Source organism: Mesocricetus auratus, unplaced genomic scaffold, assembly GCF_017639785.1.
Source record: "Mesocricetus auratus isolate SY011 unplaced genomic scaffold, BCM_Maur_2.0 Super-Scaffold_100011, whole genome shotgun sequence".
In the NCBI taxonomy this organism is placed as follows: Eukaryota; Metazoa; Chordata; class Mammalia; order Rodentia; family Cricetidae; genus Mesocricetus; species Mesocricetus auratus.
In genome coordinates, this window is record NW_024429195.1 from 83,633,790 (window position 1) to 83,659,339 (window position 25,550).

Below are 25,550 nucleotides of genomic sequence, written 5' to 3' on the forward strand. Positions count from 1 at the left end.
GAGCAGAATGTTCATAAAACGACAGCCTAAGGTCAGCTGTAGAAAAAAAAACACACATTTATTTATTCATGTATAAAACCAACAGTTGAAATAGCATTCTCATACCATTCACCTCAAAAACCACTGCTGGGGCCGGACATTGCTGGTGTCCAGCACCAGCACTCAGGAGGCAGAGACAAGCGATCTCTGTGCGTTCAAAGCCTACAGAATGAGTTCCAGGAAAGGCTCCGAAGCAATACAGAGAAACCTTGTCTCAAAACAAACAAACAAACAAAAAAAAAACACCACTGCTTAAAAAAATTCATAGAAGCACAGATAGGGACTCAGGAGGAGGAAGGGAGAATGTGTGTGGACTTCAGCTTGGGATGCAGGGTCACACAGGTGGAGGAAGGGAGACAAGTAAAACTAAGAATGTTTGAAAAAGCCATAGAGAAATATATGTTACATGCTTACACACACACACGAGTATGTGTGTGTTTGTGTGGTTTACATGCACTTAATGTCACATGCAGTTATGATAATACTCCCTACAAAATGCTACAGTCTAACAGAAACCCTAGTATCAGGCATGGTTAGCCTCCCTTTGAGGGACCCCCAAAACAATACAGGCCATTGCCCTTGGTTGCTTCCCAGAACTTGAAGGTAAGACCCTACTTCTGAGAACACTACACTTCAGACAGGGCTTGGAGAACTCAAGCTGGAATTGCTGCGGAAGGGTCCTCTCTAAGGACTGTCACCATATCTGAGGGTGCTACTCAAGCTGCCAAAGGAAGAGAGGCAGCAACAGTCCTACTCAGCTGTAAAACCTATGACTGGTCTTGCAGGATAATCCCAGTGGTCCAAGAGTGGCCCCCCTTGAGGCTAACAAACAGCTGTCTGAATGGACCAAAGACCCACTCCTTAGGAGGGAATTCAAGCCTGATTCTATTATCCTACTAACATGCCTAGCATGATTTCCAGAAAGCTGTGACTTTGTAGGAGACAATAAAATTTTAGTTCTGTCACAGTTCAACACAAGTTGGTGGCATGACCACAAGTTAGCATTTTGGCTCCTGCTGGCTGCAGAAGTGAGCTGGCCTGGCACAGATGGGTATTTAAGACAACTGGGTATTCCTTCCATGCCCAGTCTCTCCTAGGACCTCACCCTTTGTATCTTGCTTCCCACTGTCGCTTACTGCTCTTTGTGGTTTGAACACAGAGCACAGCACCTTCACATTCAACTTGGCTTTGTTAAGAGAAGAAACTGAAAGTTATCTGACCTGTAAAACACTCTCCACTCTGTTCTCCCAGACCCAATCCCTCAGGTTCATCCCTAGCACTGCAAAGGTTCACCAGCTGTGCCTCCCACCCCATCCACATCTCCTGTGATTCCCACAGACCGTCCTCCCCTGACTTCTTGCTGCCCCCCCCACCTCCAGCACCAGCAGACATTCCCTGTGAACATACCAGTTGGGTGGGCTAACACACTCTGAAACACCAGAGAGGAAACAGGATCAAGGAACAAAACATACACTCAACAAAGGCAAATCCAGAAATCAGTACCTAGACCTACAATCACTCCAAACCGAGATGCCTAGATGCCAGCATAAGAACACAATTAATAACAGCCAGGGCAATATGTGCCCACTAGAGTCCTACTAGTCTATCGCAGCAGGCTCCTGATATTCTAATACAGCTAAAGCAGAAGAAAAAGAGCTTAAAACCAACTATATGAGATGACAGAGGTCCTTAAACAGGAAATTAATAAATCCCTTAAAGAAAGCCAGGAAAACACAAACAACTGGAGGAAATGAATAAATCCCTTAAAGGAGACCAAGAAAAAATGTTAAAGGAAATGAATAAAACTGTTCAAGACCTGTGGGGGAGAGACAGCTAGAATTGGGGGGGGGGGCATCTGGAGGGTGGTATGGAAACCCATGCAGTGGAAACTTCCTGGAATATATGAGGGGACCTAATAAGGGCTAGTAATGGAGGATGTGAAGTCTGAGCTGGCCATCTATGGTAAGCAGGCAGGGCTGCCAGTGGCACTACTGGGTTGTATTTGGGGCTCCCATGGAGAGTCCAGAACCAAGGCTGATGCCCTAACAGAGGATCATTCTTGACAAACTGATAGCGGGGCCCAATGCCAAGGACAACATCTACACAGCTCACTGCATACAGAGAGGTTGAGCTAGTGCCTGCATGGAGCCTTCACACCAATGTTCTAGTGTCTTCGGTGCTGGAAGGCTACAGAAAGAGAAACCTGGACACCAAGCTAACCTTTGACCAATCATCTGTCCTGCCTGCAAGATGTGCTGGGCACTGGTGCTGCAGAACTTGTGAGAGTGGCCAACCAATGTCTGATTTAACTTGAGGCCCACTCCATGAGGGGAGCCCATGTTCAACAAAGTGATGGCCAGGCACCGGAGCCTGAATGGACCAGGAACCTAACCAGGGCAGAACCAAACAGGACTTGACTGGTCTAAAAGGCATCAATAAATGCCTCCTAATGACCTTCTGCTGTACTCCCAGATCAGTGCCGTGTTCAGTCATCATCAGAGAGGCTTCCTCTGGTGGCAGTTGGGAGCATATGCAGAGACCCATAACCAGACATTATGCAAGCAGAGTCTCAATTAGAGATCTCCACCAGGCCCCCTCCCTTGCCACTCAGGGAATCCCATGGAATTAGAGGGATGGGGAACACCAGGAAAACGCGGCCTGCCAAATCAACAGGGCTCACACAGACTGAAGTGAGAAGCACAGGCTGCAGGGTCTGCATCAGGTCCTGTGTGTGTTGTGGCTGTTAGCCTGGTGTCCTGTGCGCTCCTAGCTGTGGACACTGGGGTGCCTGACTCTTCTGCCTGCTCTCGGGGCTCTTCCTCCTGCTGGGCTGTCCTGTCCAGCTCCAGTGTGAGGGCTTCTGCCTTGTCTTACTTTACTGTTTTGTTTTTGCCGTCTCTTCAAGGCATGCTCTTTTCTGATGGGAAGATGGGGGTGAATCTGGGAGAAAAGGGAGGAGTGGAGAGAGGGAAAACTATGGTCGGGATATATATACTGTATGAGAGAAGACTTCATTTTCAACAATAAAAAAGAAAGTTATTCGATAGTCTACGGTTCCTTAATGGCAGCATTGAGTTGTAGCTATCCAGCAGTGCCTTGTCTCCAACCCCTGCAGCCCCTTGCCCCTCCAGCCCTGTTCTCTAAGCAACCAACCATTGCAAAGTGTCCATTTTTTATCTGGCATTTTACATGTAGACTGAGTGACTTACTTTCATCACTACCAACCTGGCTGCTGTAGGTATTTGCATAAGTAAATAATAACATGAGGATGGAAATCCTGACAGTCGAGTGTACTTCTATGTCTAGCTTAAAAATAACTCTTGGATGGATGCATCTAAAAATATTCATCACATTTGTTTGTTTATCTTAGTTTCTGTGTGTGTGTGCTTGTATTTGCTTGCGTATGTGTGCATGTGCTTGCGTGTGTGCTTGTGTGTGTGTGTGTGTGTGCTTGCATGTGCGTGTGTGCTTTTGTGTGCATGTGTGCTTGCATGTGCGTGTGTGCCTTTGTGTGCGTGTGTGCTTGCATGTGTGTGTTTGCATGTGTGTGTGCTTTTGTGTGCGTATGTGCTTGCATGTGTGTGCTTGCATGTGTGTGTTTGCATGTGTGTGTTTGCATGTGTGTGTTTGCATGTGTGTGTGCTTTTGTGTGCGTGTGTGCTTGCATGTGTGTTTGCATGTGTGTGTGCTTTTGTGTGCGTGTGTGCTTGCATGTGTGTGTGCTTGCATGTGTGTGTGCTTTTGTGTGGGTGTGTGCTTGCGTGTGTGTGTGCTTGCATGTGTGTGTGTGCTTTTGTGTGCGTGTGTGCTTGCATGTGTGTGTTTGCATGTGTGTGTGTGCTTTTGTGTGCGTGTGTGCTTGCATGTGTGTGTTTGCATGTGTGTGTGCTTTTGTGTGCGTGTGTGCTTGCGTGTGTGTGCTTGCATGTGTGTGTGTGCTTTTGTGTGCGTGTGTGCTTGCATGTGTGTGTTTGCATGTGTGTGTGCTTTTGTGTGCGTGTGTGCTTGCATGTGTGTGTGCTTGCATGTGTGTGTGTCATGGAAGTCAGAGGAAAACCTGCAATCCTCAGGTCTCTGCCTCTACTATGTAGATTCCAGGATCCAATTCAGATGCTGAAGCTCGAGAGTCATCTCATGGCCTCAAAGGAATGGATTTTATTCCAACACATTTATACATTTCTAGTACTTGAAAAGACCACACACATAAGTTTCAAAATTTAATTAAAGAAAAAACCACAAACATTATTTTGCTGAGCTGGGCTAGGTCTGAGTTCAGTTGTATTATAAAACTCCATAAGTACTAGATACCAATTCACTTGCAAAGGCATGCACTGACTTATCAGCAAGGTGAGGCTGATACACAGTCATAGATGAGTTTCTATCTATCTTTTATTTATGTATTTACTTGTTTGTTTGTTGTTTGAGACAGGTTTCTCTGTGTTGCCTGGCTGGCCTGGAACTCGCCCACAGACCAGGCTGGCCTGGCACTCAGAGACTGGTTTGCCTCTGCCCCATGAGTGCTGGGATGAAAGGCATGCACTACCACTTGGCTCATCTATGAATTCTTTAGAAGTACACAAGAAATGTGTGTTGATTGTAAACAAAAATCTATAAAAACTAACCATCTTCTTAGTCAAAGTAACAGTACTACTGATACAGTACTACTAATACAGTACTACTGAAAACCTGTGTGTGTGAATGTAGTAACAGTACTACCGATACAGTACTACTGAAAACCTGTGTGTGCGAATGTAGTAACAGTACTACTAATACAGTACTACTGAAAACCTGTGTGTGCAAATGTAGGCAAGTATGCCACAGCACAATGAGCACACCTTGGGTATGTTTAAAGTCTCGTTTGCAGCTGAGTAAGGCAGGTGGCTGGTCCTCTGCCTCCTCAAGAGTGTCTTGTCTCCACTTCCCGTCTTCTGGGGCGCACTAGGACCACAGTTATGCACTGTACTCAGCTTTACACAAGCTCTGAGAATCTGAACTCAGGCTTTCCTGCTGCACGTCTCCCCAGCTCTGACATCCATTCATAAGTGAATGGGTGACATGTATGTGGGTTTAGATTAATGTACACATGCACATGCATGCACACAGTCACGCACAAACAAACCCACCCCCACACACTCTTAAAAACAGGTGCAAATGTGTGTGCATGAGCATGTGGAAGCCAGAAGGCACCTTCAGGCGTCATTCCTCTGGAATGCTGTTCACTGCCTTTTGAGGCAGGGTCTCTCACTGTCCTGCAGTCTGAAAATCAAGCTGGACTGTCTGACCAACAAGCCACAGGGGTCCTTCTCCAAGGGACCGTTCTGTTTCTGCTTCTCCACTGGGATTATACATGTGAACCAACAAGCTGGCTCGTTTGCCTGCCTGCCTTTCTCCCTCTATTCCAATTCTGCTGACTAACTCATCTCCCCAGCCTCCACACAGCTCATTTGTGATCTAAGATACATAGATACAATCAGCCAGTATTGTAATAACACATATAAGAACTACGGTAACTATCTGATTACAAGATGCAAAGCGATCTTCTTTCAAACCATGGAAGAAGATGAAACGGAAGCAATATTACCGTAAGAGTGTCCCTGTGGGATTGAGTGGGTTTAGGCACAGGACACCTGTTGTTTCTAATAGCTGCCATCAACATTATAACAACATTTCAATTACATTGCTAATAATGTTCCACCCCTATAGGAATTTAAGTGATTGAACTAAAAAGTTAGAAATGAGGTTTAATAATACAGAAGATTTAAGATTTTGAGGTCCAGGAATATAGCTCAGTGGTGGGGCATTGCCTAGCATTTATGAAACCCTAAATTTAATTCCCAGCATTAAAAAAGGAAATAAATGAACAAATAAATAAATATTTTGAGGACAGGGTTTCATCTCTGAACTATCTTACAAAACTGTGGCTTTTCAAAAAAGTGATCACATCTGCTTAGATGTGATATCTGTACAAAGATATTAATAAACAAGAATATAATACTGTTATCACAAGGGTAAAGTCACACCACAGTAGACTTTTGAAGTTTTATGCAGTACACCAAATAGTCACCATTCTGTGACTATACAGTGAAGAGACCAAACTTTTACTGCCATCTGAAGAGGAAGGAGAGGAGCCGACTGAAAACTGTCCCTGGCCATTAACAGGGGCAGACCTCTTACAATGACTCCCAAGTCCAACATGCTACGAGGTCTGGGATAAGCACACACAAAGCAAAGTTTACATGCCTGCCCTAAGGACTCTTAACAGCATTGTCCAATTACCACTGCCTGTCATCTGCACAGCCTCTGTAATAAAAGGCAGTCAATCAGCTCTACAGCTCTGCAGAGGGAATCACACACTACAACAACAGGGAATCTCAAACTCCCTCCAATAGGTAGAAAATATAGGGCAAACAGAGTTTAACCTACCTCTCTCTTTGCAAAGGACAAAAAGAAATTCAGCAGCAATTTGCTTGACTCCAAGGTCAACATGTGTCATGAGGCGCACCAGCTTATTTCTCACAGTTGAGCCAACTTCAGGTCGATTTGTCACATCCCTCAATGGTGGTAAAACCTGATGGCATAAATGAAAAGATCCATCGTCAATTGAGGGTCCTGGGGTATGTGAGAAGGATACCATGCAACTGGTCAGTCTTAGAAGAAACTACACTTAGTTTTACTAAAGTCAAAAATAAATGTTAGCTTCCAAATAAAATGACATTACTATCATCATCATCATCATCAACAACACCCAGACTCCGATAATCTCATGCACATAATAAAGTTCTGTTTGGACAGAGCCATGTCTTCCCTGTGTACCGGCCATCTCAGCACCTGCTGTGCCTCCAGTGCCTAACGAGACTCAAGTCTCCCTTTCTCGCTGGACATGATAGAGCACACAAGGGAATGGGAAGCTGAGCGAGGAGGCTAAGAGTACACAGCCTGCTTTAGCTGCATAGCAAGACTGTCTGCAAACCCAGAGGGGTAAAGTCAGTGGAGCTCTGTGTAAGCACGAGGACCCAAGTTCTGAGGACCCTCAGAAACCGTAGGAAACAATCCAGATGTGGTGGTGTGGTAATTTCAGCATGGAGGGGCAGGCAGAGGGGAGTGGGGTGGTGTGGGGACCACAGACCCTGGCCAGAAACCCACTCCTCCATCAGCCTGGGAGCAGGCAGCTGCGAGACAATGTTTACTGAAAACATGTTTACTGAAAACAATCCAGTGCCATAAGTTCCTGATAAGGGCTCGATAAGGGCCGGCTCACTGAAACACCCTGACTTTGATCTTCCCAATGGCTAGCTACTTCTTCCTGCCCTCTGCTGTTCCCGATTCTGGTGTCAGAGATTTAACCAGAGAGAGATGTGTTGGAGATTTGTGCGTGTATGTATGGCAGAAGTTTTTCTGAAGGGAAGCGTTTTCTTGGGGAGTTCTCCTAAGCCGATTTGGGGAGCATAAAGATTTCTTAACGCAACCGACTGGTCTCTGTGTCATCAATCCCGACCCCCTCGCCACATTCTCGGATACAGGCTGCGCAGCAGGCGCGGCAGGGTGGGAGGGGGGAATAGAGACAGTTTCAGGACAATGAGAGAGAAGAGTGAAGGGGAGGAGAGGAGTGGATGGTGTCTACGGATCAACACTCCATACGCACCTCTCCTGTATGCAGCAACACCCACGGCTTCCCATCCATCCACACACTTTACCAGCCCAAACCACACTGAATTATCTCTTTTAAGTGTAGCAGCACACTAGTATCTAATTTCTAAAAAAATCTGTATTTATGCTTTTTAGTTGTTTAATTTTATAATAAAAATGGCTGTTTCAGGTTGAATATTCCTAACTCCAAAGTCTGAAACCTTTGGGTGCTGACATGATACCATAAGTAGAAATTTCATGTGATGAGGGACATGAACTTCATGTGATGGGTTAAGTGAAGATAAGTTCTGGGTACAAGGTGTATACAGAACATGAAAGAATTTCATATTTACAGTTGGGTCCCACTGCAAGATATCTTACTGTGTAATCTATGCAGATATCTGCAAATCTCAAAATATTATAAATCTGAAGCACTTTTAGACTCCAGCATTTGGGGAAGAGATAACCTTTCATCACCAAGGACTTTTCTCTGTGCTAGCTGCATTAGTGCTCTCTCTCTCTCTCTCTCTCTCTCTCTCTCTCTCTCTCTCTCTCTCTCTCTCTCTCTCTCTGCGTGTGTCTGTCTGTCTGTCTGTCTCTGTCTGTGTGTCTCTTTGTCTCCCTCTCTGTCTCTGTCTCTCTGTGTGCCTCTGTTTCTCTCTGTGTCTCCCACACACACACCTGGCATAGTAAATGCTGACTGTGCACCTCTTTCCACAGAAGTACATCCTGTGACTCTTAAGAAGTGTGCATGCATGCTCCAGGTGTGCCTTTGTTTCTGAGCATTTCTCTCTTAGTCCTAATGTTTATCCTAGTATCTTCTTCAAAAGTAAGTTCCATAGAGACAATTTCCCCCTTTCTTTATTAGTCTCTTCTCAGTGCCTGGAATATTATGTGTCCAATAAATATTTGTTGATTTAGAGGGGAAATGAATAAATCCAAGTAATTTTCATCACATGGTGTATTGGTCCAATTCTGCTAGTGTAAGAAGAGGCCCAAGGCATGCTAAGTTGAATTTTACAGTTTGGGAGCTTCAGAGCCCAAAATCAGGTAATCCTACCCACCAATTCTACTTTGGGTGAGGGCTTACTGGAGGATGGTGTCACAGAGGCAAGTGATTTAAGGGTCAGCCAGCTCCAATTTGTTTTGTGGCTCCCAAATACATCTCTCCTCACATTATCCCTCAACAATTTTTTTGCTAAGTTGTATCCAGTTTCTCTTTGTACCACAGTATCACTTCTTCAAGCGCCTAACCTAGGTCAGTAATTTCCTCTGCTTTCATATGTAACTGCTCAAACAGAGCACCCAAGGCCAGATTCCTTTGGGTATGACCGAGTTAGATTTAATAAAGTAGTTGCTACTACATGCAGTAACTATTTAGACATAACTTCAACTCCAGTATTGTCAAAACTAATTATCTGTTATTTTCCCCAGAGACTGAGCTTGTGGCTAAAGCAAGTTCCACCAATGAGCCACACCCCGAGACCATGCACTACATTAAGTTCTGCCTTTCTTGAGCGCTATCTAGTATCTGCTCTTTAGAAGCTTGTTTTCTTCTTCTCTCTCCTCCCTTCCTTTCCTTTCTTTGAAGTCCACGGACCATTTTATTAGAGTTTCAAAGAAAAACTTCAGGGCATCTGCTAGGAGGAAGGTGGCGAAGAGGGAGAGGAAGTCATGGCCTCTGAGTTACAATCAGCACCAGAAGTCTGTAAGCAGTTGTAGAAGGGGTGGGGAGCGTCAGGGCAAATACACTCAGGATTTTGGCCAATAGCCAAAGAACAGAAAAGAGAAGACAAAGTTATGCTTTTGAGTTATCATTCAGAAAAGTGGGCAGGCTCAGCAGTGAAGATCTGTAGACAATGGAAGTAAGGGAAGGTCCTATGATAGGTAAGCATTCATATCTCCCTGTGCATTCTCTAAGGTTCATATGCTAAACCATGATCCCTAGTGTGGGGGTGACAAGAGGTGGTGAGCTGACCTGTAAGAGCCGAGGCAGCTTCAAGGTTCTTAGGTCACGGAGGAGTTGTTTCCAGAGGGTTAAGGTAACTCTGCTCAGACCCTTGAGCTTGCAGGACAGCAAGCTGTGTTATGCTAGAGTGAGCTCATTCTGGCCTTTTGCTTTGAGGTGTGACCCTTCTTCCCTGCATACATGCTTCTGACACATGTCATGCAGTCTTCACCAGAGCCAAACCAATGCCAGGTCTTACTCTTATATCTCCAGGCTAAAGAAATTTCTTTTCTCTGTACAGTTAGGCTGCCCCAGGTATTTCATTATAGTAATGATGAGCAGACTCACACGGAAAACTGGTACCAGAAGTTGTTTGCTGTGACTATACCTGAAATGGAGTGGCAGCTTTGGAAGTGGGTGACTAGAAGAGGTTGGAAGAATTTGGAGGAACATACTAGAGAGGTTTAGATGCTGTAAACATGGTTTAATTGGAGTTTCTGGTAGGACTCAGAAAAGGAAGAAACCAGGAAATGAGTATTAGATGGAAATGAGAATCTGATGGGAAAATAGAAAACAAAGCCATCGACCATAATGAATTCATGCCCTAAGACATTGCAGAGGCTGGAATTAGGAATGATGGACTAGTTTATTTTGCTGGAGAAATTTTAAAAGAAAATGTTTGGGTTATGATATTAGTGTTATGGCTGCTGTTAGATTTATAGTAAGAGTTAGAAACAAAGGGAAATGGAATAAAAGAATTGTAAAGCTTGCAGCTTGCCCAAGGAAGGAATAAGAAATGTGACTAAAGGTATGACTTAGGAAGGAATACTGAGAAATGTGACTAAGGTGTGACTTAGGAAGGAATACTGAGAAATGTGACTAAAGGTATGCCTTAGGAAGGAATACTGAGAAATGTGACTAAGGTGTGACTTAGGAAGGAGTGCTGAGAAATGTGACTAAGGTATGACTTAGGAAGGAATACTGAGAAATGTGACTAAGGTGTGACTTAGGAAGGAGTACTGAGAAATGTGACTAAAGGTATGCCTTAGGAAGGAGTGCTGAGAAATGTGACTAAGGTGTGACTTAGGAAGGAGTGCTGAGAAATGTGACTAAGGTGTGACTTAGGAAGGAATACTGACAAATGTGACTAAGGTGTGACTTAGGAAGGAGTGCTGAGAAATGTGACTAAAGGTATGCCTTAGGAAGGAATACTGAGAAATGTGACTAAGGTGTGACTTAGGAAGGAGTGCTGAGAAATGTGACTAAAGGTATGCCTTAGGAAGGAGTGCTGAGAAATGTGACTAAGGTATGACTTAGGAAGGAGTACTGAGAAATGTGACTAAGGTATGACTTAGGAAGGAATACTGAGAAATGTGACTAAGGTGTGACTTAGGAAGGAGTACTGAGAAATGTGACTAAAGGTATGCCTTAGGAAGGAATACTGAGAAATGTGACTAAGGTGTGACTTAGGAAGGAGTGCTGAGAAATGTGACTAAGGTATGACTTAGGAAGTAATACTGCGAAATGTGACTAAGGTGTGACTTAGGAAGGAGTACTGAGAAATGTGACTAAAGGTATGCCTTAGGAAGGAGTGCTGAGAAATGGGACTAAGGTGTGACTTAGGAAGGAGTACTGAGAAATGTGACTAAGGTGTGACTTAGGAAGGAATACTGAGAAATGTGACTAAGGTGTGACTTAGGAAGGAGTGCTGAGAGACTGCTGACACTGGCAAGAACGCTAATTATGAGGTCTTTATAAAGCCTTGAAGCCACCTCCTGCATCTCCTAGGCCACTCCCTCCTCCACCACAGGCCAACAGACCTCTCCGGATAGCAGAGTTCCCATCAGAGCAGACTTTCTTGCCGTCTACATGGTGCATAGTGTAAGACTCGAGATCATGATGGTGTCAGTCACAATTTCAGAGAAGGGTAAGCAGGAAGAGTCTGCTTCAGGCTCAGAGCCCTGCAATGAGTGGTGGGATGATGCACGGCGGAGACGCTATAGTAGGGACTACAGTAGGGACCCAAGAAACAAAGGGTGACTGGCGACAGGTCACTCCTGCTCAGGAAAGCCAGGGATGCCAGCACATAGTCATCTAGGCAATGGCTAGCGAACCGTAGAAAACTACAGGGTGCTTAAGATGCTCACCTTTAGTGTCTCCCCCACTGCCCCCTCCCTGGGGCTTTGAGCCAATTCCTCATATTTGCTTTTCTTTGGGAATGGAAATAGATACCTGGTGGTTGTGCCACCACTGCAGAAGTCATTTGGTTTACAGATAGAAGGGATTTGCCTTGAGTCTCCAAGTTTGTACTTTTTGTTGCTGTTGTGTGCACATACACGGAGGCCAGAGGACACTGTGTCTCGTTTATTACTCTCCGCCTTATTCCCTTGAAGCACGGTCTCTCACTGTACCTGGACCCACACTAACAGCCAGCAATCCTCATCAATCCTTCTGTCAGTGTCCCCCTACAGTGTTTGAGGTTGCAGGCAATGCATGACCATGTCCAACTTGTTTATGTGGGTAATAAGGATTTGGTTATGTAGCAAATGTTCTTACCCACTGGGCCATGACCCCAGCCACCTGTTACTGTTTTGAGACAGGGTCTATGTAGCTCAGGGATACTAGAAAGAGTTAAGACTATTTGGAAATGGAGTGACTTTTTTGCACTGTAGGGACACGAACAACGAACATGAACAAGCCAGCTGAACACTGGCTTCCGTTTCTCTGCTACCTGGTCTGCTGAGCTAGGAACAAACAGCTTCACGCTCCTTATGGTACAGCTAGAAACTGCTGCTGCCAGGCCCTCCTTACTATGATGGACCCTGAGCCAGAATAGATTCTCTCTCCCTCAGCTGCTTCTGTCAGGACGCTTGTCCCCGCAACAAACAGTGCAACTGATGTCATGTGATGTCCTGCATCTCCTTGGGGATGGCAGTGAGAAGGCAGTATGCTTCACAGGATAACACACCCTATAGCTTTAGTTATCTTTTATCTGTCCTGTCTCAAGCCCTCACCCACACTGCAGTGTTTCCCAAGGAGACACAGGGTTTTACACTCTTGTGCATCTATATAGTACATGGCTAACAAAAATCTTTCTTTAAATGTCCATATTAGAAAAACTAAATGCAGCTTTTTACTTGTTTACTTGAACCTTGACCTTGCTTTTCTATTAACAAGTAAAAAACACAGAAAATGAAGTTTCTTTTAAGAAAAAGAAAAATATGTATTTTATACCCATGGGTATTTTACCTGAATGCATGTCTGTACAAGATGTGCATGCGATGTCTGTGGAGACAGGAAGGGCACTGGACCTCCTGGAAGAGGGTTACACACAGATGTGAGCTACACTGTGCGTGTTGAGAATTGAACCTGGGACCTCTGGAAGAACAAGCCTTGCTCTGAGCCATCTTTCCAGCCCCATAAAATATTTTCATTTATTATTCTTCACCAAATTCTTCTAGTCGAGGTAGAGTATTTTATAGTAATCCAACTCATGCCTAAGCTTGTTCATTTATCTGGCTGAAAGAGTGGTCATGTTTTAAGAGCTCCTGCTTTCTGGCATTGTTGATTAGCACTCTTCCTGTGCCTGATACACAGTAAGGTCTACCTAATTATCCCCGTATCGAAAGGGACCCTGATTCAAGTATAAAAAGCCAGTGAAGAACTGGGAAAGGAAGAGAGATCATCAGGAAAGGAGGATGGGAAATTATGGTACCAGTTGGGGCTATGCTAAAGGGAAACCACTACACAACCAATACTCTAAAATGAGCATGTCATCATGATTGTCTAGGGATCGGAGGATGGCTCAGGTTGTATTTTACATGCCCGGGAATTATCAGCATATAGATGGGTTCAGCATCAGAACACTGGGATGTGGTAACAAGGGAGGAGACAGGTAGACACAGATTCACTTGTCTTAGGCATGCAAACATTCAGAATTTGGAAGATGACCAGCAAAGTTCTCTACTGTGTCCCAAGATCCAAAGGAAGTAAGTGTTTCAAGGAGGTAGTGCTACCAGAGGGCAAGCATGCACGTACTCTGTTGACAGAGGGCGTGCCTAGTATGCACCAAATTCTAGGATGGATCTCCAGCACTGCATGCATTTGGTGTGGTGTACACAAATGTCATCCTAGCACTTTGGAGGTGGTAGCATGAGGATCAGAAGTTTGAGGTCATCCAGCTATACAGTGAATTAGAGGACAATGTGAGCTACATGGGACTCCATCTCCCTTTGAAGAAAAGGGAGTTGTCAAATATATTGGAATGTGCTTAGAAGCCACTTGTTATTGGTAGTTTTAAATTTAAGGAGACTAGTCAGTTCAAGTGCTCAGTAGCAGGCCACATTTATTCAACCATTTGTTTGTTTCAAAATGGGAAGACTGAGGAAGAGTGCAGTTAAAGCTGTCAGGAAAACAGTGACTACAGTCATGAACTGCATACCAGCTTGTCTAGGCAAGAGAGAAGGAAGAAGCATGGCACATTCCCCACAGGACAAGACAAGACTGGACTAAAAGCACTGACTAAGGTGTTTGACATTGAATTTTTAAGGAGTCCATTACTGTTGAAGCTTAAGACAGAATCGAAAGGTTCATAGCTTATTATGTCTTCTCAGAGTGAACCTCAATCCATCAGCTGCTCTTTCAAGACAGCCCAAAGCATGAACTCTGGCCACTCCTACACTTTCTCAGCCTTTGTCAGCTGTTCTAGGATTGGTCTAACTATGTTGTAGGGCACATCCATCCACTCATGCTCCATTACACTGTCTCACACATAACATTTGAAGTATTTTTCAGTGCAGATAAGGCCATACCAAGCCGTCTGAAAAGATTCCAGTGTTTTTTCAGCATGCAGAGAGAATCCAAAGTGGGATTCAACCTTGTCACCGCCCTGGACTCTGTTGCACTGACCGTCTCTTCCTTCTGCCTTCTGTCCAGGCTCACTGGCTGCCATGTGTGCCCAGAAGCACACCAAAGACTCTCATCTAAGAACTCTAACCCTTCTCTCTGACAGATGCCTCTCCACATTCACTCCATACTTCTCAGCCCTCCTGCTCACCATCACCTCTTCCAGGAGGCGCTCCCACATCTCAAATCTCCTTTCCCTTCTTAGAACACTTACCATGCCCTGCTATTACACCTGTTCTTTGTTATTTCCCAGGAGATAAAGCCTGTAGGAATAAAGAACTCATGGCACTGAACGCCCACGAGCTGTTTGACAGCAGCGTGTAACAGACCTTGGTGAACACGTGCTAGATAAATGCCGGACGAGTGACGATGTGGACAAGAGCGTTCATTCCTGGCTGTAAGGTTTCCGATTAGAATTCATTAGTTCTACGTTAACAACATATGTACGAAATTTTAAATTTAAGATGTAAGCAATTACCTGATCTTTGAGAAATTTTCGGATGTTCCGATGGGCTCGGGAACACTCTGTTAATAAGCTGAGAACCGGAGTTAGACCCTCTCTATAGCTGCTTCCCTATAAAGAAAACCATGCACGCCATATTAGTTCAGGTCCTAAAGGTATGGCTCTCCTACTGAGAACATGAAGACATTTTTTGTTTTTTTGGAGGGGAAGAAGGGGGAAAGGAGGATGATATATCTTATGATACCAAAGCTTACAAGCAAATTTTAAAGTTCCTTTAAATAGTATTTCCCTAAGTTGTCTCCACATCACTATCTGGCTTGGTCTTTTCTGGTCTTTCCTACATTTCCTAGGGTTTCCACCAGCTTAGCTAATGTGCTTCAAGGAAGCAAAGGATTCCTAGAGCCATCGAAGCCACACGGCTGCCTTTCAACACGTTCACCAGAGAAACCGAGGGACAGACTAGAGACAACGGAGGAGGGAACACTTCTGAGACGTCATTTCAGAGTAAGTTAGTTCTTCTCATGCTGACAAAGTAGCTATGCAGGGCAGTTATTCATCTTCCATTGTTTTCAGGCCCTAGTTATATATATGGTATAAAAATACAACTTTCAACATAAACAAACTCATACGATTTCTACCAGTTTATCATGATAAAACACTTTTAAAAGGACAACTATATAGCATGTCAAGTGTAAAGAGAAGGCTTAGCTGTGAGCTCATGCGTGGGCTGTCTCTGTGTAGGGCACAGCGGTCTTCAGATGCCCTTCCAGCAGCCTTACCTTGTCAATTCTCTTCTCCATAAAAGTGAGTAGAACATGAATGGCCTCCATATTCATGCCATTGTATACCATGGCATTGCTTTTTAAAACTGTGTCTTTCTCAGTTGTTTTATCACCGGGCAGTTCATCTAGAGTCGCTGCCTCCTGAGCTGTTTCTCCATGGGTTAATGGACAAATGAGAACATCCAAACAAGAGACTGGAACATTGCTTAAAAGGTTGACAGCATTGCTGAAAGGCAATTGGAAAATACAATATTTTAGCTTGATTGAATAGGCTTTTAAAATGCAAACATAATACCAAGTTTGGAGGTGACTTTTATGAGTCAATTAAAATTTTTCTTTCTCAAAAATGAGCCATTAATCTTACAGGCATTTACTAAGAGAAAATAAAGAACTGTCTCAAACATACATATGACCAATTAAAAAGAAGCGATGTTAAGTGGACAAACATCATCACAGGATGCCACGTCACTCTCTGAAACACTAAACCAGGAATTAGCCAGCTGGAATGCTAGTTCTTTAATTTACTATGACAATGCTGTCCTGAATTTCCTTCAGAGGCTTCAACTCCTTTTGTGGGTCCACTGGTGTTTATCACCCCTTAGATTACAACATAATGCACTGTAAGCAGCTTATCAGAGGCAACACCATCAAAAGCAAACACAGGAGTAGTGGGATGAGTTTTTTCTAATGTACAAAATACAATTTTTAAATTATCCTATTTTTTATGTGACATTTTCAGGGAAAACGAAATGGTTCCCTTTCCCCCTCTCTCATCGGGTCTCTTTAAGAGGCCAGCACTGCTGTTTCTAGCCTCTCTCCCAGGCAAACCCAGGATGGACACCAGCAGGGGGAACCCAAACCTTGTATTTTTGGCATTCCCTAAAAACCTATTCTGTTGCTTAGTATACAAGAGGTTAAAATGATAGTAGAAATTCAGAATTAGGCATGTTTTCAGTGTGCATACTTTCCTCCCTGTACTATTTTGTACTTTTATCTACCGGGAGAGGCAGTGTTCGTATGTGGACTGGATTTTAATAGCCTATCCCCTAGCACTTCCTGATAAACAACAATGGAAAGACAGGCATTGCATTTCCTAGTGACACAGAAGAGAGTCTAAAAATAACCACATCCTGACTAAAAATAAGCTCTTGCAAATACAGTTTACAAGTGTAACCACTCAGAAACCGCAGCCGGAGCTTAATCCAGCTGATGTTGTCTTAATTTAGATCACACCAATTTAAAATTTATAGTGATACTCTAAAAAATAAGATAAAACAAACAGAAGGATGATACAGAGGTTTTACTTTCTTTTATTTTGAAGTATGGCTTTATTTCTCCATTAATCAATATTTCATTCTTTTTATATTACAGAAAAATAAAAATAAAAAAATCAATTACAAATTAGACAATGCAGAAAATGAGTGGGGATAAAAATATTATGAATTGTAGGTAAAAAATGATTGAACTGGTAAAATGTAAGTTATTGCTGTCCTCATTGAAACCACTGCTCTGTCATTTGTGAACACTCAAAGGCAGTTAGAACACACCGCTTTTCACACAAACTTTAGATTTTTTTTCAAACATCCATGGTTCGTTGTTTATACTTTAAAATGGCTTGTTCCTCACTTAAGCCTTTGGAGACGTTACTAAGAACCACAGTCACTGAAGAGAAGAAAGAACTTTAGCTAGGAATCACTTTCTAAAACAGTACAAGCCATTCTGAAATGCTAGCATCCTGCAACACAAGACAAGCATTTCTGGAAACCATGGGCATATGACTCTAAATTTATCACAGACGGCTGGCCAGAAGAGTTTTGAGATGGTCACTCCATTACAAAGGGATGCTACTCCTTTAGATTCACTTAGAGGGGGGGGGGTTTCCAGGAATTTGGCATATTTAAAAAGCCAAATGTAGAGCTGGAATCAACAAATATTTGGTGTTTAAGGCTTTTCAAGTTCCCATTTTCTCATTTCTCATTAAGTAAGTCAGTTCTCAAACAGCTACAAAATTAATTTTCTGGCTCACTGTGTCTGAGCTATTCTTTTTAAGCGAAAAGGGTCAGCCTTTGAGCCCTGTCACTTCTCTGACAGTTTTATTTGTGGGAGAAGAGTGCATGAGATTCCCCAGCTACCAGGAAGTCGGTGAGGATGCCCACATTGACACAATGGTGTTTGCATTCCTCCTCCAGGGGGTAGAAAGACTGTGTATATTACTCTCCTTTTCAGGTCCTAGAGACCATTAATCACTGTGCCATGACATCCCCTGCTCATGCTCCCAGCCCTCCTCATACACAGACTCAAAAGCAAGGCTTACTTACAGCTCCTTGTGCCTTGATTAAAAGCTTACTGGCTGTGGGAAGGGGAAGATAGCCCCACAGCTAGTCTTCCATCAACTGCTGAACTCAACAGAATGCCAAATGGCAGTGAGGAACATGCTAACAGCTCACACCAGCAGTAGCGAGTGACAAATCTTATGATCAAATATAGTTTCTTTATACTTGAGGCTTACATGTGTATTTTCAAGCTTGGAAAGAAAGACAGCCAAACAATCTCAAGATCTTCAAACGATTCCCCTGTTCTCTTTATTTAAAAGAAAGAGTTTAATTTTTGTTCCTTTTGTGGCATGGGCACTTAAGCTTAAGATCTGCCTCTTTTACCAAATGTTAAATATATAATGGTACAGTCTTGTCAACTACAGACCCTGCTGGACAGCACCAATACAAGTCACAACCACAAACTGTAGTTTTTGACTGAAACCACACACCCTCCCCCTGGTCCCTGGTTACCACTATCATACTTCTTGGCTCTAAGAGTTTCTCTATCTTAGATTCCTTATTAAGGGGATCATGTAGTGTTTGTCCTTTTGTATCTGGTTCATTTAACTTATTATAGTGTCTTCTATACTTACACATGTTCTTGCAAATGCCAGGATTTTCGTCTTCTTAAAGGTCCAATAATATCCCATTACGTGCACACAGTCCCATTTTATCCACTTATTTGCTGTTAGACTTCAGGCTGTCTCAATACCCCACCTCCTGTCTTCACACCCCTGTCACCATTGTGAATGGTGATGTGATGAACACGAGTATGCAGGTATCTCTTTGGGACAATGACTTTTTTTTTTTTTTTGGATACATATCCATCAGTGTGGCTCCTGGAGCAAATGACACTTCTATTTTCCAATGATGGAAGATCCTTCACTGTTTCCCACAATGGCTATATTAACTCACACCGCTGCCGGCGTACAAAGATTCTCCTTCTCCACATGCTCTCAGACACCCTAGCTTTGTGTCTTCGTTAAGCAGCCACCATATGAGATGAGAGATGAACCTTCAGGTTCTGATTTGTATTTTATAGATTAGTAATGCTAACCATGCTTCCACAGGCATGTTTCTTTGGAGAAATGTCTATTCAGATCCTTGGTCTGTCCTTCTTGCCTTCCTTTCCTCCCCACTCTTTCTCTCCTCCCCTTCCCCTCTTGCTTTTTTCCTGGCTATTAAGAGTCCTGTGCTGGATCCACAGCACATTCCTGTAATCCTGGCATTCAGGAGGCTAAAGCAGGGAATTGTCAATTGAAGACTAGTTTAGGATACATAATCAGTTCAAGACTAGCCTGAGCTGCATCAAAAGTAAACCAAACAAAAAAGTTCCCTATATATTTTTTAGATGCTTGCTCCTTACCAAAGGAGCAGAAGGGGAACCCTATAAATAGCTTCCTATTGCCCAGGTGTGTTTCACTTAGTTTCCTATGCACTGCAGTGATGCCCTTCTGTGTATATGTTTCCCTTACTGGTTGATGAATAAAACACTGATTGGCAGGAAGATAGATGGGGCTAGGAGACGAGGAGGATGCTGGGGAGAGAGGCACCATGAAGAGGCGCCATGTAGTAAAGGAAGGAGTAACAGGTCCGGACCCTTTTCTGGTGACATAAGACTATGTGGAAATACTTAGATTAATAGAAATGGGTTAAAAATTAAGAGAGATCTAGTCAGTAAGAAGCCATAGCCATTGGCCAACAGTTTTATAATTAATACAGCATTCGTGTGTTTATTTGGGGTGAATTATCTGTGGGACCAGGTAGGACAGAAACCTCCATCTTCACTGTGGATTTTCAGTTTGATGAATTCTCACCTAACAATCCTTGCCTTTGTTCTCTGATCTGGTGTCATACTTACAACTTATTGCTAAAAGCAAGTTCTACAAGCTTATTTACCCTATGTATTCGAAGATTTACTGTGTTAGACTTTATACTTAAGGTTTTGATACCTTTTCAGTTCTTTGGTGGTGGTGTGTCACAATTTAACTTCATTATTTTACAAACAGAAACCCAGTTTTCCTAATACCATTTCTTGAGGAATGTGCTATTCCTTACACCCTTGTGTTAGTACAGTTACCTACACATTTGTAGCATGTAGGTTTACTTCCAGGCTCTCTATTCTGTTTCACTGATCTACATGTCTATTTTCATGTAACTACTACAGTAATTTAATTCCTAGAGCTTTGTAATATCTTATGAAATCAGGTACTGACATGCCTCTGCAGCCTTGCTCTTAGTAACTTCCACTATTAGGAGCTTTTTGTGGTGCAGGGAGGGAGGGAAGGATAAGTAGCAAGGGGGAAGGAAGATGACAGCATTCAAACCGTCATGCCTCTCTTTACAGTAACATGGTTTGCTGATGACATTAAACTAGAGTTGTCCAGGCAAAGTAGCAGAGGCACAATTCTGATTATTGCATGTTAATTGATTTGTGTGATCAAAAATGAATAGGGCAAGGCCACAGAGACATTAAGGTCAAAGCAGTGTTCTGTAAAGTAGGATAGGCACATCCAACTGCAGAGAGGTACATAAAATGATTCACTGGGACTGGGGTGCAGAAGGAAAACATAGCATTCTTCTCTGTTTGTTTGGAAAGTGGAGAAGAAGTCTCACTTTGCTATTGAACCAGAGCACTAACCCTGGCAGCCACAGCTGAGTCTTAACGTGATGCTCCCCACTCACCAGCCCCAGTGAAGAGTGACAACTCTGGGCACAGGCAGGGCGGCCATGATCCCCCTTCCTTAGTCACTCACTTGCATTCTGACTTGGTCATAGTGCAACTGGCATATGCTTAGGTAGGGTAGAGACTGTTTGATCTGTGCTTCTTTTTTGTGGGGAAGAGGGCTGCTCTCTGGGTCCTCACATCTGCTAAACATGCTATCCCTGCACAAAATTTTCAGCCTTGCTTCATAAATTTTGAACTGAGCAAATTCTCACAAAACAGGCAAAGCACTTTAAGTGATTCCTGCAAAGGAAACATAAATTTAAGACATTACTTACAACAGTAGCACATTCTACTTTTTTCCTCACAAGAAAACAGCAGAATCCTTTGTCTGCTGTACCATAAGAAAGTCAGGACAATCCAACTGCCTCAGCATGGAGTCAAGTTTCTGTTTTGAGACCCAGGATGGTCTTGAATTCACCATGTAAACTTTGAGAGTGAGTCCCCCATACACCAGAGTGGCCTTAGCTCACTGAGTAGCTGACAGTGACCTTGAACTCCTGACTCTCTTGCCTCTGCCTCTTGACTGCTGGAATTACCAGAATGCACCACCAGAAATTTGCTTAAAAAGTTTTGAAAATTGGGCCAGAGTGTGGAGGTGCTTGCTGTATAGCCTGGTAACCTAGAGTAAGGAGGAGTTGACTTCCACACGAGTGCCTCAGCACACATGCCCCATCTAATACACACTCACATATACACACACGCGTGCACATGCATGCACATGCACACATGCACACACTTGCATGCACATACACACGCTTTTTATTTTTAGTTGTAAATTAAGCAGGCATCAACACTAAAGAAGCTGAGGCAAGGTAGCCAGGTTATATTGTGAGAACTTAGCTAACAAATAAAACATAAATAGGAAAGCTAAAAATTTAAAGGTGGGTTATATAAAATATGAGTTTACGTCCATTTGCTACTGATCAGTTTTGTCTGATACATACAATACACCCTGAGACAGAAAAGGCTATTAACTGAGAATACAGTAAGTTTGTGGTAGGTTAATTTTAAAATTTACTTCCAAAGTTTAATTTATTATCCCCTTTACTGTTTATTTCTATATATAATTCATAATTGATTACACATAAAACAGCTGTATGTAAACATAATTTACATGTAAATAAACACACTTGAAGGTGTGTTTAAAGGGTCTTTCTACTTGTGGGGCTCCCAACAATGGGAATAGGGAACGTCTCTGACTCTTTTGCGTGCATTTGGGACCCTTTTCTTCCTACTGGGTTGCCACATCCATCCATATATGAAGTTTGTGCCCAGTCTTATCATATCTTGTTAGGCCATGTTCGGTGGATATCCCTGGGAAACCTGCTCTTTTAGGGGAGGACAGAGAAGATAGGGGGAGGGGCTGCAGGAGTGGAGGGAGGGGAAACTGCAGTCAGGATGTAATATACGAGAGAAGAATTTAAAAAAAGGCTTTCCTACTAGGCCTAGAGATGACTAAACCTCTGGAGACTAATGGCACAGGAAACACTCAAAAAACTTCTGCAAAGGGACAGAAACAAACACAGTAACAGCTCTGAGATATAAAGTTTAAAAATTATTACATCTTATTGTGCGCGCGCACACACACACACACATGCGTGTGCGCACACACTCACAGGGTTATGTATGTGTGGTTGTAGGTATCCCCAGAGGCCAGAAGAGGGCACTGAATTCCCAGAGCCACAGCTACAGATGGCTGTGGGCTAAACAACTATTGGGTGTCTCTAGAGAGAGCAGAAGTGCTCTTAACCACCAAGTCATCCTCCAGCCCAGTGAAAAGAGTTTTGATAAGGATTTATTTTTTCCTACAAATGAGACAGCTCTTAGCATATTCATATTTTGAAGACTTAATACCCTCAAGGAGACCGAAGATCTAGAAGGGGAGATAATGCTAGAATAAAGTCTTCGGAGGCAAAAGTAAAAGGTATAAAAATAGACCTAGACAGGAAGAGAGCCACTGAAATGTCCGAGAACATCAGGAAACAGGCACAGATAGATACCACAACAGATTTATTGGTACCACCAAGGGTGAGGGCTTGAGGAAGTTTCTGGGTTTCTAATTACTGTTAAGTACTGACAAAATCATCATTTATCCATTTACTCTCCTGTTCATTTAATTTTTACTGTGTGTATATATGTATATGTATGTACGTACCTATGTATGTTCATATGCATGTACATGTACTTGCCTAGGTGTCAGGAATATAGTAGAGAATAAGACAGGTAGGCTCTCTTATCCCTTTTTAAAAGGAATACTTCTATTTGTGTGTGTCTGTGTATCTATATCTGGGTATGCACATGTGTGCACGTGTACTCTGAGGCCAAAAGAGAGCCTTGGATCCTTTGGAGTGGACTTAGATACAGTTGTAAGCTGCCCGACACTGGTGCTGGGACCTGATTTTAGGCCCTCTGTAAGAGCAGTACATGCTCTTAACTGCCGAGTCATCTCTCTAGCCTGATCTATCTATCTATCTATCTATCTATCTATCTATCTATCTATCTATCTATCTATCTACCAACCTACCTACCTACCTACCTATCTATCTTTCTTAAGCTTATTATTTCAGGAGGGAAATAATGAGCATGCAAGAAAATAAAGGAAAAAAATATTATTTTAGTCAGTGATAAATGCCATGAAAAAATGAAGAAGATGAAATAGGGACAGGATATACTTATGTGTCTAAATTAGGAGGCTGGAGAAGGCCTAACACAGCAAGTTACATTTGAACTAAGTTCTAAAGGGCGAGGGGGAGCCGAGCCTAAAATACCTGGGTTAGAAGCATCCCAGCCTTTCCAGATGGTGCAAACGCAAGGCCCAAATGCGCAGACTGTGCAGAGGGAAGAAGAAGGGCAGACTACGGAATACAGAGCCATGTGCTTTGTAGAAATCGGTAGCTTTCAGAGGCAGGGGAAAGAGTGGATCGGTGCCATGAAACTGTTTTGCTTGACAATAGAAGAGGGATACTGTCAAAAGCAGAATGTTCCCTGAAGAGGAGAGCAATGCCTCAGATCTAACTCCATGGATTCATCCAATATTACACAATGGAAGACAGTTCTCATTCAGAAGAAATTGATGTAACTGGCACATTGCCGTGGTGGGAATATACTGTCCAATTCATTATACAGGGTCTGTTTTCTGAAAAACAACTATGCATGCAGTGGAGATGAAACCGTCTGTCAGTCAGGTAATCTCCCACACAGCTGTGGAGTTGCCTGTCTGATGTGGAGTTGTGTGTGTTGAGACTCACAGGGTATGAGGGGGAAGGAGGTTGAAATGGCGAACTGATGTTTAGAGGCAGACAGGCAAGAAAGTAAACCTGCAAGTGTTCCAAAGAAGAAGAAAACTCCTTTAATACCAACACCCAGGAGGCAGAGGCAGGCAGATCTCTGAGTTCAAGGCCAGCCTGGTCTACAGTGCAAGTTCCAGTACAGCCACAGCTACACAAAGAAACCGTCTCAAAACAAAACAACCAACAAACAACCAACATTCAAACAAAATAAATAACAGAAAAATCAGTTACTAGACATGGGACATGGGTAAGAAGGCATAGGATAAACCTGTGAGGAAGACCCTCACTTCAGACCACACTCACCTTGTCCTTTAGCAACTGTTTGTTTCTGGACTCAGTCACTGAAAACTACTCAGAACCATCCCAGTACTTAAGTCCTGACTCCTCAGTCAGTGCTGATTATCAGGACATGTGACATGACACCCGTAGGACACCTTAGAGCAGCACTCAGCTGGAAGCTTAAAGGCGTCAAGAGAGTTAGCAAGAGCAACAAACACCTCCCTTTCTGACTTCTCCAAAGTAAATGCCTCGACTGTACTCTCATATAAGCTTGCTTATGCCTGAAACAGTGCTGATGGTGGTGGTGTGTGGGGGGGGGTGACTCATTTACTCACTTCTCTACTAAGTGGTGAGCTTGGAGAATGGACTATATGCTTTAATCGGTTTTTGAACCCGGAAGCTCAAATTAGTACCTAACACATGACTAAGTGCTCACTAGCAAATAAATATAAACAGAAATAAAATCAGTTCATTTTCCAATATTTAAAGTGTGATATATAAAATTAGGAAATGATATTGTTAGGAGTTTAATAGTTCAAATACAAGATAAGTCCTACCAATATCACAGTGATGTTTTTATAGAAATAGAAAAACTCATCTTTAAATGCATATGGACTGTCAACAGACTGAACAACCTGAACAATCTTGGAGTATCATACTTCCTGGTTGAAAACAATATACTACTTCAAGCAGAAAGGTATTCAAATGGCCTAAAGACACTCCACCCAATGGAAAAGAATAAAGAATCCAGAATTAGTGTGTGTGTGTGTGTGTGTGTGTGTCTGTCTGTCTGTCTGTCTGTCTCTCTCTCTCTCTCTCTCTCACACACACACACACACACACACACACACACACACACACACACACACACACACGTGTAGATGCCAAGAGCAATAGGGAAAGGAAGGCTTATTCAATAAAGGGTGGCTGAAGCTAGATACCCAACATGCAGACAAAAGAAGAGGATTTTACACACACACACCATTCATTCAATATGGATCAAAGACATGGATGGGCACACGCTGATGCACTAGGAGTATAGAAGAGACTGACACTGAGCACCTCAAACAAGAGGGTCTCACCCTCCTTAGCAGCATGGAGGCTGTCCTTGTCTATTTCCTTTCCAAAATAAATTACAACTATCCAAAGTGTGGTGGCCTAAGTATTCATGGGTG

The 25,550-nt window shown here is 43.1% G+C and overlaps 1 protein-coding gene across 8 annotated transcripts in view; it reads right to left on the bottom strand.

Moving 5' to 3' along the window:
* The window catches only part of Ric8b (RIC8 guanine nucleotide exchange factor B), a 97,550-nt gene that overhangs the window by 24,588 nt on the left and 47,412 nt on the right, over positions 1-25,550 (bottom strand). For all 8 annotated transcript variants that reach the window (XR_001197311.3, XR_002385772.2, XR_002385774.2 and 5 more), the window contains 3 exons: positions 15,761-15,989; positions 14,997-15,092; positions 6,463-6,607 (listed from right to left, as the gene is read on the bottom strand). Coding sequence is in view for 4 of the 8 variants with exons in the window: in XM_021235106.2 (XP_021090765.1) it covers positions 6,463-6,607; positions 14,997-15,092; positions 15,761-15,989 (470 nt within the window). In the remaining 4 variants the exon portion in view is untranslated. The remainder of the gene's footprint in view (positions 1-6,462; positions 6,608-14,996; positions 15,093-15,760; positions 15,990-25,550) is intronic.